General features: G+C 42.8%; 1 protein-coding gene across 1 annotated transcript in view; it reads right to left on the reverse strand.

Annotated features, from left to right (window-relative positions):
* The window catches only part of LOC114666944 (MAPK/MAK/MRK overlapping kinase-like), a 55,601-nt gene extending 42,438 nt beyond the window's left edge, over nt 1-13,163 (reverse strand). The window contains exons 1-2 of the mRNA XM_028821997.2: nt 12,998-13,163; nt 10,159-10,273 (exon numbers count right to left, since the gene is read on the reverse strand). Of these exons, the coding sequence (XP_028677830.1) occupies nt 10,159-10,273; nt 12,998-13,004 (122 nt within the window). The 5' untranslated portion in view covers nt 13,005-13,163. The remainder of the gene's footprint in view (nt 1-10,158; nt 10,274-12,997) is intronic.
* Between the last annotated feature and the right edge of the window lie 1,769 nt (nt 13,164-14,932).

Below are 14,932 nucleotides of genomic sequence, written 5' to 3' on the forward strand. Positions count from 1 at the left end.
ATTGTTAATCTACATGAGGCTGGAAAGGGTTACAAAGTCATCTCAAAGATTTTAGATATTCATCAGTCTACTGTTAGGCAAGTTATCTATAAATGGAGACAATTTGGTATTGTGGCTACTCTGCCTAGAAGTGACCACCCTGCCAAGATGACCCCAAGAACACAACGCAAAGTCAGCAATGAGGTAAAGAAGAACCCTAGAGTGACAGCAAAGGACTTGAAGAAGTCATTAGAATTGGCTAACATCTCTGTTCACGAGTCAACTATACGCAAAACATTGAACAAGAAAGGAGTCCATGGCAGGACACCAAGAAGGAAGCCACTGCTATCAAAAAAGAACATTGCTGAACGCCTGAAGTTTGCAAAAGAGCACTTGGACACTCCACAATGGTACTGGAAAAATGTTTTGTGGAGTGATGAAACCAAAATTGAATTATTTGGGAGGAACAAGCAGAACTTCGTTTGGCGTAAAAAGGTCACTGCATATCAACATCAAAACATCATCCCTACAGTAAAGTATGGTGGAGAGAACATCATGATTTGGGCCTGCTTTGCTGCATCAGGCCCTGGACAGCTTGTCATCATTGAGGGGAAAATGAATTCACAAGTTTACCAACAAATTCTCCAGGATAATGTGAGGGTGTCTGTCCGTCAACTTAAGCTCAGAAGAGGCTGGGTGATGCAACAGGACAATGACCCCAAACATCGCAGCAAATCCACAGCACAATGGCTTCAGAAGAACAAACTCTGCCTTTTGAAGTGGCCCAGTCACAGCCCAGATCTCAATCCTATTGAGATGCTTTGGAATGACTTGAAGACAGCCATACACAGAAGACAACCAAAGAATATGGAAGAGTTAAGGCAGTTCTGTGGGGAAGAATGGGCTCAAATTACCCCCTGCACAATGTGCAGGTCTGATCTGCAGTTACAGGAAGCGCCTGGTTAAGGTCATTGCTGCCAAAGGAGGGTCAACTAGTTATTACATCCCAAGGTTCACTTACTTTTTCCACTACCACTGTGAACGTTGAATGCGTTTGTAAAATAAAGACATGAAAGAGTAGAATGTTTTGTGTGTCATTGGCTTAAACTCATTGTGTATATCAGTACCTGTGACTTAGATGAAGATCAGATCACTTTTTATGACCAATTCATGCATTAAACCAGATAATTCCAAAGGGTTCACATACTTTTTACTTTGACTGTATATAGTTTTGGGTTATGTAACATGTCGCAATTAAAAAAGAACTTAGTCCAACAACAGAGCTAGCGCCCCCTACTGGATTCATCTTGTGGTTGTATTGTATGCATTATACTTAGAGCTAAGCACTCATTGGTTGTCAACATTTGCACTCAAGTGAGTGTTTGATTTTGTCGTGGCTAGTCGTAGAGCATGATGACTGAGATGTGGGTGATGTCACACTTTATGACTGGCAGTCACGGGTACACACATACTGCCAACAGCTTGCTGACATTAATGACGTAAAATGTTCGGAAAATTCATGTAATGTAAGACTGGCTTCATTTGAGGGTGATGACTCAGTCCAATGCACAAAGAGGAAGTGAAAAGGAGAAAAATAATGAATCCATCACAAAAACTATAGAAGTCCTGCATTTGTGCACAGGCCCCTAATATACTGACTGATGTAAAGCAGTAAAATGGAATGGAATCAAGCAACTCAACAGATATATTTTAATTAACAATATACGAGGGGGTACCCAAAAATAACCAGAATCCGTAACCTGGTGCGCAATCTCGACTTCGTTGCTAATTTCGCCGCTAGGTGTAGCATACTTACAGTATTCCGTGGCCGTCTGCCAAGTGCCGTTGTGCTGTGTTTTTCGTATGCCATTCTGTGTCAATTTTTCTTGGTGCTTATTAAACGTGTTCTGCAATTTTTGTGACGGGTGATCATAAAGAGTCTGCATTCATTTTTGTTTTCTCTTAGGGAAAACAGCTGCTGGAACTGTAGTGATGCTTGAAACTGCTTTTAAAGAGGAAGATTTAAGTAAAACACAGGTCTACAAGTGGTTTTCGCATTTCAAACGAAGGGAAATGTCACTTGAAGATCAACCAAGATCTGCCCAACCCTCCACAATTAGGAATGACGAAAATCTTGAAAAGGTTGACGAAGATCATCGTTGGACTATTGAAGAGATTTCTGAATTGACTTGTGTGTCTTGGTGTTATTGCCACCCTCCCTACTCGCCTGATCTTTGCTCCATGTGACTTTTTCTTGTTCCCGTATATGAAAAAAGAACTCAAAGGAAAGCTTTTTTGCACCATGGAGGAAGTCAAAGAAAAATCGCTGCAGGCCTTGGACACCGTTCCAATTCCACTTATTTTTGGGTACCCCCCCCCCCCCCCCCATAGATTAAATATGCGCATTATTCCACAGACTTAAAGTGATGACATATACACTATTGTAAGCATATCATCATCAGGGCATCTCTACTCAAATACTCCACATTTAGCAGGTGCCATCTTTCATTGTTCATGTTGTGTTACAGCCAGGGTTTCTTTTCTGGCTTATATTTATTTTTCTGTTGTTTTTATTAGTTTTGAATTACTATTGTTTTAGATTTTTATGTAATTTCTGTTTTGCTTGGTTATTATTTAATAATTATGTATCTCCGGTCCTTATACTTTGTTGTACTTTGTGAGTAGAGCCCCCGGAGGCAGGGCCACCCACTCCTCGCTTTGCTTTTATATTTAAGTCAGAGACAAGGACCCAGCAGTGGATCATTACATTTGTAAGGAGTCGTTTGTGTTTATTGGTTTTCTTTTCATTCTGTCTTCAGATTTTGCTTGGACTTATTTACATTTGTTGGACATATTACATTTTTAGGCCATCCTTTAGGCCCTTAACCTGCAATTGCTCCGTCCTGGGTATGACGTTAATCTGCATCCATCCCTGCATGTAGGCCTTCCAACCTGCAGGGAAACACTTGGGGGTTGGTGGCAGAATTGGCACGCCAGCCATCATAGAAAACCACACCCTGGTTCCACTCCACTCCATCTTAACTAGTGTGGTACCGAGGTGTCACCCGTTGCACGGCTGCACTCGGGTCCTAATCTGGATTGTGAGTTGGTTTGTCGTGTGGTGGGTGTGGCAATGCGCTGTATCAGTGCGTGCTCCTAACCTCTCTCTCTCTCTCTCTCTTTAATGATTTATGTGCCTTTTTTCTTATTTTACTATTTTCACCCCTTTGGAGGTGTGAACGGACATATTGTTCTTATAAATAAGTGTTGCAAATATGGTCTGCAGATGGTACACAGAACCGACTATTGTGGCGGACAGCCGGGATGCCCGTTTGACACTGGGACTGGGGGAGCAGCCATGAGATGCACACTACATCCCTCAAACCATGTGGTGGCAGCCCTCCTGGGTTATATCGGGGCCACAGGCGTGGGACTTCAGGGCTCAGACCTGTGGTGCTCCGTGGCCACCACCCAGAGGAGCTGCATGGCTTAACGAGCCCATGTGGGCTGGAATGTAGCCACACCCGGAAGTGCAGCCTAATTAGGCCGATTGCCACCTGGAGCACTTCCGGAAGGGCTATAAAAGGAGCCTGCGGCCACTACTCAGGAGGAGGAGGACAAAGCTGCCTGGGAAGAGTAAAGGAAGAAGAGTGTGTTGGTGTTTTCGTTTGGTGTGGTGTGGGGACTGTGTAGGGCCTGTGGGACACGGGGAAGACGTGCCCCACGGCTGAACAAAATAAAATCTTTTTGTTGAGTTTTCATGCGCCTCTGGTGTCACTCTGTGTCGGGTTGCCTTTGCCACACTACACTCCACCTCCTTGAGTAAATCGAATTCTGTCCAAATTGGGTTTAAGCCTCAATTTATAAAGATTCTTGTTTGGACTGTCTTTATAAAACCAGGATTTTACAATTTTCTTTTCCCTTGTAATAAATATATATTTTGGGACTTCCTCATCTTTTTAAAGTTTTCAAACCAGTTCCTCATTTTGGGCTTGAGCAGTCCGAAGCCTGCAGGTAGTAGTTGGGGTGGGTGTGACTAGATCAAGAAAAGGCTAATGAAGGTCCCGGCCTTCTCCGTGGTTCATTTTGGAAGCCTTACACCCCTTTCATCGTGTCTGGAGCTCCTATTCAAAACAGTTTAAGAATCACTTGAAGCGCACTAACTTTATCATATACAGTGGTGTGAAAAACTATTTGCCCCCTTCCTGATTTCTTATTCTTTTGCATGTTTGTCACACAAAATGTTTCTGATCATCAAACACATTTAACCATTAGTCAAATATAACACAAGTAAACACAAAATGCAGTTTTTAAATGATGGTGTTTATTATTTAGGGAGAAAAAAAATCCAAACCTACATGGCCCTGTGTGAAAAAGTAATTGCCCCCTTGTTAAAAAATAACCTAACTGTGGTGTATCACACCTGAGTTCAGTTTCCGTAGCCACCCCCAGGCCTGATTACTGCCACACCTGTTTCAATCAAGAAATCACTTAAATAGGAGCTGCCTGACACAGAGAAGTAGACCAAAAGCACCTCAAAAGCTAGACATCATGCCAAGATCCAAAGAAATTCAGGAACAAATGAGAACAGAAGTAATTGAGATCTATCAGTCTGGTAAAGGTTATAAAGCCATTTCTAAAGCTTTGGGACTCCAGCGAACCACAGTGAGAGCCATTATCCACAAATGGCAAAAACATGGAACAGTGGTGAACCTTCCCAGGAGTGGCCGGCCGACCAAAATTACCCCAAGAGCGCAGAGACGACTCATCCGAGAGGTCACAAAAGACCCCAGGACAACGTCTAAAGAACTGCAGGCCTCACTTGCCTCAATTAAGGTCAGTGTTCACGACTCCACCATAAGAAAGAGACTGGGCAAAAACGGCCTGCATGGCAGATTTCCAAGACGCAAACCACTGTTAAGCAAAAAGAACATTAGGGCTCGTCTCAATTTTGCTAAGAAACATCTCAATGATTGCCAAGACTTTTGGGAAAATACCTTGTGGACTGATGAGTCAAAAGTTGAACTTTTTGGAAGGCAAATGTCCCGTTACATCTGGCATAAAAGGAACACAGCATTTCAGAAAAAGAACATCATACCAACAGTAAAATATGGTGGTGGTAGTGTGATGGTCTGGGGTTGTTTTGCTGCTTCAGGACCTGGAAGGCTTGCTGTGATAGATGGAACCATGAATTCTACTGTCTACCAAAAAAATCCTGAAGGAGAATGTCTGGCCATCTGTTCGTCAACTCAAGCTGAAGCGATCTTGGGTGCTGCAACAGTATGACCCAAAACACACCAGCAAATCCACCTCTGAATGGCTGAAGAAAAACAAAATGAAGACTTTGGAGTGGCCTAGTCAAAGTCCTGACCTGAATCCAATTGAGATGCTATGGCATGACCTTAAAAAGGCGGTTCATGCTAGAAAACCCTCAAATAAAGCTGAATTACAACAATTTTGCAAAGATGAGTGGGCCAAAATTCCTCCAGAGCGCTGTAATAGACTCATTGCAAGTTATCGCAAACGCTTGATTGCAGTTATTGTTGCTAAGGGTGGCCCAACCAGTTATTAGGTTCAGGGGGCAATTACTTTTTCACACAGGGCCATGTAGGTTTGGATTTTTTTTTCTCCCTAAATAATAAAAACCACCATTTACAAACTGCATTTTGTGTTTACTTGTGTTATATTTGACTAATGGTTAAATGTGTTTGATGATCAGAAACATTTTGTGTGACAAACATGCAAAAGAATAAGAAATCAGGAAGGGGGCAAATAGTTTTTCACACCACTGTACAAGAATTAACATCTCTTAAATTTGCATTATTTGTGAAAAAAACAGGAGTCCACCAACAGTTACACATTTGGTTTAATGATCCATTCTGCCATTGTGAGCCACCTCAATCCAATCCCATCAGCCACTACTTGTCAACTGGGTGTCAAGTCACGGCACACTTCGACGCGAGCACACATACTCGGCCAATCAAACTAACCTGCTCACACTTGAAATGTGGAAGGGAAACCAAAGGAAAAAAAAAACCCACAAACAGTGACCAGGCTGGGATTCAAACCAAGTCTTCTGGAGCTGTGAGCCAGCAGCGCTAACCAGTGTACCCCTCTGGGCTAATAACTTTAAAAGAAATTTGTCAATGTCTTTTTGGCCCAAGGCCCAAACCAGGCTTGCCACACTGAGCTCCTTCATGGCTGATTGGGTTGACTTGCTTAACGTGTGCACAAATATTTACTTCATTTGCAGACTCTTCCGTTGCTAGCGCAGTATGGCTGACTCAGCATTGCCATTTCTTCTGTTATCGGTTTACACCTATGCACCTCAGATTACATTTTTCTATATTTTTTTTCCATGTCTGCTTTCTCTTTTCAGTGTTTGCTCATTTTCCATTTTGAATAATAATCTTGTGTGCTGCGTAAAACACCTTGTGGAAGGTTCAACATTACCAAACATAGAATAATTAGCAGAATGTCAAATGGACTTGAGCTGGACTAAGGGGAACAGAAAGTAGTTAGTCAATTTCATCCAATTTGTAGCGAGACAATGCAAACATATAAAACACCCTTAACAACTGTATGAGGCATATGGGAATATATCAGTACCTTTGTTATCTTAATTGCTCAATGATTTGTTACTAATGTGCCGGTGAGCTACAGCGACATAACAACACATTTTATTATGTTTACCAAACACCTGTGAGTCAAATCCTGTCAGTTACACTGGGCAGCAGGTTAACACACACTGCGTCAAAAAGCAAGTGGCTGAATAAACCACTAAAAACGACATAACTGTGGGAGGAAAACCAAAGACAAGTCCACACAAACAGCAAGCAGACAAGTTCAAACCTAGCCTCGTGGAGCCGTGAGGCAGCAGCAGTGGCCAATGCGCCACTCTGGGCTAATAATATTGAAGAAAATCAGCAGTGTCATTTTGTAATCACCTCATGTGCTGTGTTGTCAGCAGCTTCCTGTTGTCATGGACCAGATCCTTCAACAAACCTACATTAGAAAGCCAGTTAGGCCTGACTGAGAAAAATTCAACCACCCCTCTAATGACAAGGAAGTCTTCGACACAATGTAAATATTGTCAAGTGGAATGAGGAGCTCACCGTCACGACCTGATAATGCACACTGACACAATAAACCATCACACTCGACGACCATCACGTATAGCACGGATCACGGGCTTCACCGCCAACATGGGAGCTTCCAATGAGCACAAACAGCAAATAATCAAAGCTGAACTGCACCCTGCTGTCCAACTAAAGTCGTGCGAATCAGTCTAATCGCTTAGATTCTGCTACTTTTTTTTTTTGCGCGTGTAAATATGGACTCTATTTAAGAGTCACTTAACAACCTGGACGTGTTATGTTTTTTGTTTTTTTGATCCTTTGTTTATGATTATATTCTTATTTATGTTCATTACAGTAATCCCTTGCTACTTCGCGGTTCACTTTTCGCGGATTCACGACTTCGCGGATTTTATATGTAAGCATATCTAAATACATAACGCGGATTTTTCGCTGCTTCGCGGGTTTCTGCGGACAATGGGTCTTTTTACTTGCTTCCTCAGTTGGTTTGCCCAGTTGATTTCATACAAGAGATGCTATTGGCGGATGGCTGAGAAGCTACCCAATCAGAGCACGCAGTTAAGTTCCTGTGTGCTGCTGATTGGCTCAGCGATGGAGTGTTGCATTAACCAGGAAGTCTCATCTCACTCATTCATCATTAACGTGCTAATGCTTCAGGGGCCGTGTCCAAGCACCAACAGAAGATGCAAATGATTGCAGAAAAGGTAAAAGTTTTGGATATGTTGAAGGAAGGGAACAGCTACACCGCTGCAGGACATCGATTCTTTTTATTAAAAAAGGAGGAAAAGCATATAAGATCTACGGCCGCAGTGTCCTTTAACCAGGGTGCAAAACGAGTTGCAAGTGGACGTGATAAGGCAGTAGTCTGGATGGAATCTGCTTTAGGAATCTTTGCAACAAGGTCGACGACGTCATGACTGCCTACAAGCTGCTACGTGTACTTCGCTATACAGTAAGTGTAAACTTATCTACCGATTTCATATTGCTTAGCAGTTGTCCCTGTTTTTAATAGAGTAAATGGTGGGTTGTAAACAATACAGGGAGGGTTTAAAAACGTCCAAATACACGTTAAATAATTAAATAAATATAGTGTCCCTACTTCGCGGAAATTCAGTTATCGCGGTCGGCCTTGGAACCTATCTCCCGCGATAAGTGAGGGATTACTGTATTTGTATTAGTATGTGTTTTTATTAGTTTTGTGTATCATTTAGTTGTTATGTATTCATGTCTGTTCTGCCATGTTCTTTGTATTTGTGGGTGGTTCCCCAAGAGGCGGGGCCACCTGTCCATCTCAGTGGATGGACTGCAACCCCAGCCCTATAAAGGCTGAGGGCACACACAGTTCCTGACATGACATGCTATGCCCTGGGTGTTGGCGAGTTCTCTTTTGATTATTGCTTTTTTTTTGGTTGATTTTCTGGATTTTGACAATTTTTTGCTGTTTTAAAATCTCTTTCTGAATTTGCATATTGAGACTTGTTTGCCACTGGACTGCCTATTTCTCTAAGGCAACTCCTTTTGTGCTCCTCAAAGTTTCTTTTACTACAGAGAATTTTTATGAAGTAAAGTTTTACTTTATAAAGAATCTTTGTTTGCTCTTTTTGTTATACAAGCCATAGTTTGATGGCGACTCTTCTTTTTGTGGGGACTTTAAAATTTATTAGCCAGCTACTTGCCAGCTACTCTGAAGGCCTCATGTTGAGATTTTGTTAGGATGAATTCCCCATTGATTGACAGGACAGAGAAAACTCCACTGGGGTTTTGTCTTACATCTCTGTATGTAACATTTCTGGATCCATTAGGATTGCTTATCCAGTCCGGAAAATGGATGATCAGAGTTTGTTGACAATTGGATATTGTGATGGACGGCCGGGACACCCCTTTGACACTGGATCCGGGGGAGCAGCCATGGGATTCACACTACGTCCCCCAGAACACTTGGTGGCAGCCCCCCTGGGTTGCATCAGGGCCACAATTTTGGAACACCGGAGCTCATTCCTGTTGGGCTCTGTGGCCACCGCCAGGGTGAGCTGCACGGCTTAACAAGTCCCTCTGGGCGGGAGTGCCGCCACACCCTGAAGTAGGTCAACGAGTACCTGCAGCACATCCGGGTGGGCTATAAAAGGAGCCGACAGACACCACTCCTGGCGCCAGAGTCAGGAGGAGGAGGACAAAGCTGCCTTGGAGGAGTGGAGGAGAAAGAAGAGTGTTTTGTGGTGTTGTTTTTCTTTTGTGTGTAGTTTTGGGGACTGTGTTGTGCCTGTGGGACACGGGGAAGACATGTCCCACAGGTGAAGAAAATAAATCTTTCTATTAATTTTTACGTGCCTCTGGTGTCAGTCTGTGTCGGGTCTGCGCCAACAGAGCGCTTATTCCACAATTTGCATGGCAGACCAGCATGGATTTGGGTATCTTTCGATCCTCAGATGAGATGTCAGGCAGCATCCTTACCCTACGTCTCCACCAAATAAATGATTTTGCTAAACTAAATAAAAATATACTTTTTTCAGTGTGTGTGTGTGTGTATTTTACTTCAATTGTGTATGTATTGTATTCATTAGATGACTCTTAACTGTCCCCATATTCGTAAAAGTGGGTGTGGATATGATCAATAATGCCCTGTAATGGACTGGCTTCTTTGACACTGAACTGGATTAAATGGGATTGATGATACTTGTATGTTTTACAAAACTGTATGCCACAGAACGCAAAATTTAAATCTGAAAAAATTAAATTGGGAGATACGGAGCTAAGCGGGTAGTACTACCACATGACTAGGACTCTGCATTGTCTCTACCTTAATATCATCCCCATGTTTTTATGAGTTTCCTCCTACAGTCCAGAGACATGCTGACAGTGTGATGAAACGGCATCCCGTCCAGAGAGAATATCATAGCGGCCAGCACTGGCTCCATCTCCCTAGAAAACTGAAAGGATAAAGTGCATGCAGGGAGCAGCAGCATTTCATAATGTGACCTACTCGGGTTTAGCCACCCTTGAGGATCTCCCTTCTCACTAAGAAAGCTGACAACACTGTAAAAATAAAAAAAGAGGCCCAATTGCTGACCCCAGGGTCACTTACCTCTCTACTCGCTGCTTCATCTTCTTGCAGGCATAGAAACTTCCATTTTTGAGGCTCTGTGTTTTCACCACCTCAGAAAATGTCCCCTCACCAATTTTACCAATTATTCTGTACTCTGTGAAGTAAATGAAACAAAGCTTCAGACAATCCAAATCACAAGTGCCGTGCTGCCCTGTAAAGCCAATTTTCTGCAAATCCTCTTTACTCGCATAAAAATAAATAAATAAATAAATAAAGATTGGAACCTGGAGTCTTGAGCTAGAAAAAGAATTCAACACATTGAAACATCACCCACCTTTCCTTTGGCAATTTGATGGGTTTCTGACATGTGTTATGTCACTTGACTTTAATTTGTAATCTCCGTGTTTTCCATATTTCCTCGCAGATCCCAAAGATGAACTCATTTGACTAAATGTGTGTCCCCTGTGATGGAGCGCCGTCTGCTCCAGGGTCGGTTACACCCCTGCAATGCAATTCTAACTTTGAGGTAAGGTAGCGACTTCAGATAACAAAGTTATGAAGTTTGGAGGTGAGGTGGTAATACTCACTAATCACTGCAGTGGAGCGTGGTGACCCGTTGCATATTAATTACCAAATGTAAGTTAGAAATTCACTGTAGTTGTGACACATCTTTAAACTGCATTATAAGGGTTTCATAAAGACTGCATGGATAATGCATTCCTGTTGTTTTTGTATTTTATTATCATTATAAATACTTTTATACTCATTAGTTGTATCTTGACACTTAAGGTTGGTGTGCAAGGTGCTATATAAAATAAAACTTGGCTGCTTGTTTTCAGATTTCTAAAAATGTGGTGAATATTCAGTAAGCAGGCTACAGTATACACGATCAACTCCTCTAGCTTGGTGGCCATTAGGGAGGCTACAGACATTGGCCCCCAGATATTGACAGCCCTCTATGGGATTTACTTTCAAATGGCTCATGATCATAACCCTAAAGCGTGAACTTAGAATTTAAAAATGTGCACCGAAAGTGCTGTGTGGATCAATGCCCTCTTTCATAACTAACATTTCCGAGCAAAGACACAATTGTTAGAAAGTGGGGTAGCAGTGTTGTGAATTGGTGCTGTTGCCTCATGGATCCCACATCTTAGATACGAGTCTCTCAACTGGTTGTTGTCTGTATGGAGTTTGCATGTTCTCCTCATGTGGGCCATGGGAGTTTTCCTTCCACATCCCCAAAGACATCCAGCAAGGGGGGACGGGGGTTCTTGCCCAGGGCCCCACCATCAACTCCCACCCAATCCTCCCCCAGAACCATCCTCCACAACCAAAACTGTAAACTCCACCCATAACCTAGCACCAACTGCAAACAGCCACACCGTCAAGATCCTCTATACACCAACAAGGACTCCATTCCACCAGCACTGATCAACGGGAGTTCATCCATCACAACCAATTAAACCGACAAAGCGAAGTATTTACCACAAACCAAACACTGTCACCCCTAAAACCAGCCTCTGCACCTGACCACCAACCGCCATCTCCAACTGCCACACTCCTAACTGGAACGTTCCTCCAAATCAAAATAACCCAACATATTAGAACGTAACGTAGAGGGACGGTTACTAATAGGCATGCCTCTCCCAGTTCAAAACCCTTGCTCCACCACTAAGGTAGAGGTTAGTTTGACTGGTAATTCTAAATTGGTAGTGTAGTGGTCCTGCAATGAACTGGTGTCTTATACACGGCTATTTCCTGCCTTGCACCACTGCTGTCATCATAGGCTTCATACCCTTTGATTAAGTGGGTTGATGAATGCAATGTTAATCAATTATAAACATTCATAGCACACCTCTGAGGAGTCAAATTTAAATATCTGCATGTCCTCCAGCCACCCTAAAAAAAAACAAAAAAACTCACACTGTTCCCTTCCATCTGAACTAGTGTGGTGCTGAGGTGTCATGGCTGCACTCGGGTCCTAACCTGGGATCCTGAGGTGGTTTGTCATGTGGTGGGTGCGGCAATGGGCTGTATCTGCGCCTCCTCCTCCTCTCTGTGTTCCAGTTGTGTCCCACATTGCAAACACATGCAATATATTATTTGAAATCTCTAAACTGACCCCATTTGAGTGAGTTATCGCCGGATACTACAGTGGGCGTCTACATCCTCAGCCTGACTGGTTATTTTTTGTTTGTTTAAATAAACCCCATAACCCAACCCAAAACACATTGGTGTAATGTTTTTGGTTTAACAGATTGACAAAGCTGTATTTTTAACCTACAACTAAATAAATTACACTTTTAATTACACAATATATGCTCTTTGCATGAATGAATGTATTCTGGGGCTGACTCGCGTCCCGTCTTGGTCTGGTTCCGGTCTTGTGCCCAATACTGCCGATATACCCTCTAGAAGGGAGGCTTCTGAAAATTAATGAGTGCATTGATGATAGTCTTGTCGGCACGAAAAGCATAAACCAGCCTCACCCGTTCCGTGTGATTGACGGGTGCTGTCTGAGCAATTGACACGGTATTTCGTGGCGTCCCTCTGGGCTACTCACTCCCCTGTATTAACGGATCGAAGCCAATCTACCACCTTAACCCCGTTATACGCATCGCATAGACAGCCCTGACAATGAAAAGCGATCGGCAGACAACATGCGTGCTCGCCTAGCTCAGCCCTTCGTATTCTTGCTATTGTCGGCGGCCATCGCGGCTACTACAAGGGACACTAGAAGAAACTACAGGTATCGATGCCTTTCGCGGCGACTGCGGAGGACAAGCATTTGCTGCGGTTCTCGTCGGCGCGTTCCGTCGCATTGGCACCTGCAGCGCAGGACTGGTGGTTCCGTCACGGTTTCCCGACGCTCACTTACTCTCCATTTTTCGAGACTGGTCCTCGATGACAATTCGAGCAGGTCCATAACAAGCGAAGCTGAAAACCTCATTGTATTTCCAAAGCGAACAGAGCTGATATGTTACATCTGCCGACACGGCGGATCGCCATGTTGTACTGTCTCCTTGACAACGAGGCACGCATAACCTTTGACCTCCATGGTGAGGCGTATTCACCTGGGCGGGCATAAGAAGACCAAAAAAACCTCAGTGAAGTAATCCTGCAAGGCAGAGGTTCATAAACCTTTTAATCTGAGGACCTAAATAAGAAAAAAACGGCACCGACTGGGACCAAAGACAAGGATTACTGCAATAATGGCCGCCGAATCATAACCAGACAGGTAGCATTGGCCATATAATAAAAAAAAAAACGTGTTTCTTCTATTCAAGCATACTTTTCACGTGAATACTGTATTACTAAAAGAGAAAAGTGAAAAGCAGACATATTGTTAATGAAACAATACATTATCATTCAGAGCAAGGATTTAATTCCTGAGGCGTATCACTGCTGGTGTAAAATGCTTTGTGTTAAACTGAAAAAAAAAATCTTTATACTGGGTACGGCGGGAGGATATTATGATTTTTTGAAAGGACAAGATCACTAAATCTAATCACTTAACTCATGTAGCTAGATAAAGATTGAAATGGAAAAATAATTAATCGTTGCAGTTTACTTACGGAATCTTAAATAACATTTCAATACGGTTTTTCAAATGAGCGCCACCGTTATCAATAGGTTTTTATAAATGAGCTCCCAAATAGTTAGTCATCCCTGTTTTCATTTAACAATTCAATAAACTGCGTAAAAGATTGAGTCACGCAGCTAAAATATTACAATTGTGTTCGTTGCTTGTATTTTATACGGGTGGCAGGATAAATCTTCACAAATTTTTCGGTGAACAGTCCATTTTGGAATGTTCAACGCTACCACATCGCTGGAAGTTCCGCACCACAGGCTGTCTCATCCAGTTTCTGCTGTTCTTACAGTTTGTAATGGTGCGACACTCTTGGCACTTCCAGTATATAGACATTGAACCACTTTAAGATATTGTGACGAGAAGCAATTATTCGCACCTCTGTTACAGATTTAAGCTGTAACACTAAAGATGACACCCTGACCAGTAGTCCATGGCCGCTGAAACTGCGTTTAGCATACAACGCTGCGCCACGGCCAGGCCGGAGTTCTGGGTGGCAGGGCCCCTGTAACTAATTGAGATCTATGAATAGTATTCTTTTCATAAGATACAGTACTTTGAAACCGCTTCAGTTATTATTATTTTTTGTTCCTTCCACCTGACATACCGGTAAGAGAAAACCCCAACCATTCTACTCGTCTTGACGTCTAGTTATGTGTAACAGTACATCACAGTACACTCCGTGTTCTAACTGCTGCTGCTAAGGGGGCAAATGTAGAAAAACTACGGGGATCAGTAACATATGTGCAGTGTTGTTTTGTGCTACTTCCAGATTTCTGATCACGAATATAATATTTTCTATGTTTGTTTCTTTGCCGGTGGTCGTAGCCCGCTTAGAGACACTTGCAGAATTTTAAAAATGACAAATTTCAAACATAATCATGTAGGGTATGGTTTTTGACTTTTCAAGGTCACAGATTACGTATTTTGGATTGTCCTTTATAGATGTCTAGCCCTCTATGGATCTCTATCAGAGGGTGAAAAATGACAAATTTCTATTATATTTGAGAATATTTACAGTTTAAACATTCATATAGGGCGGCATGGTGGCACAGTGGTAGCTGCCTCGCAGTAAGGAGACCTGGGTTCGCTTCCCGGGTCCTCCCTGCGTGGAGTTTGCATGTTCTCCCTGTGTCTGTGTGGGTTTCCTCCCACAGTCCAAAGACATGCAGGTTAGGTGCATTGGCAATCCTAAATTATCCTTTGTGTGTGTGTGTGTGT

The sequence above is a fragment of the Erpetoichthys calabaricus genome, chromosome 16, assembly GCF_900747795.2.
Source record: "Erpetoichthys calabaricus chromosome 16, fErpCal1.3, whole genome shotgun sequence".
Classification (NCBI taxonomy): Eukaryota; Metazoa; Chordata; class Cladistia; order Polypteriformes; family Polypteridae; genus Erpetoichthys; species Erpetoichthys calabaricus.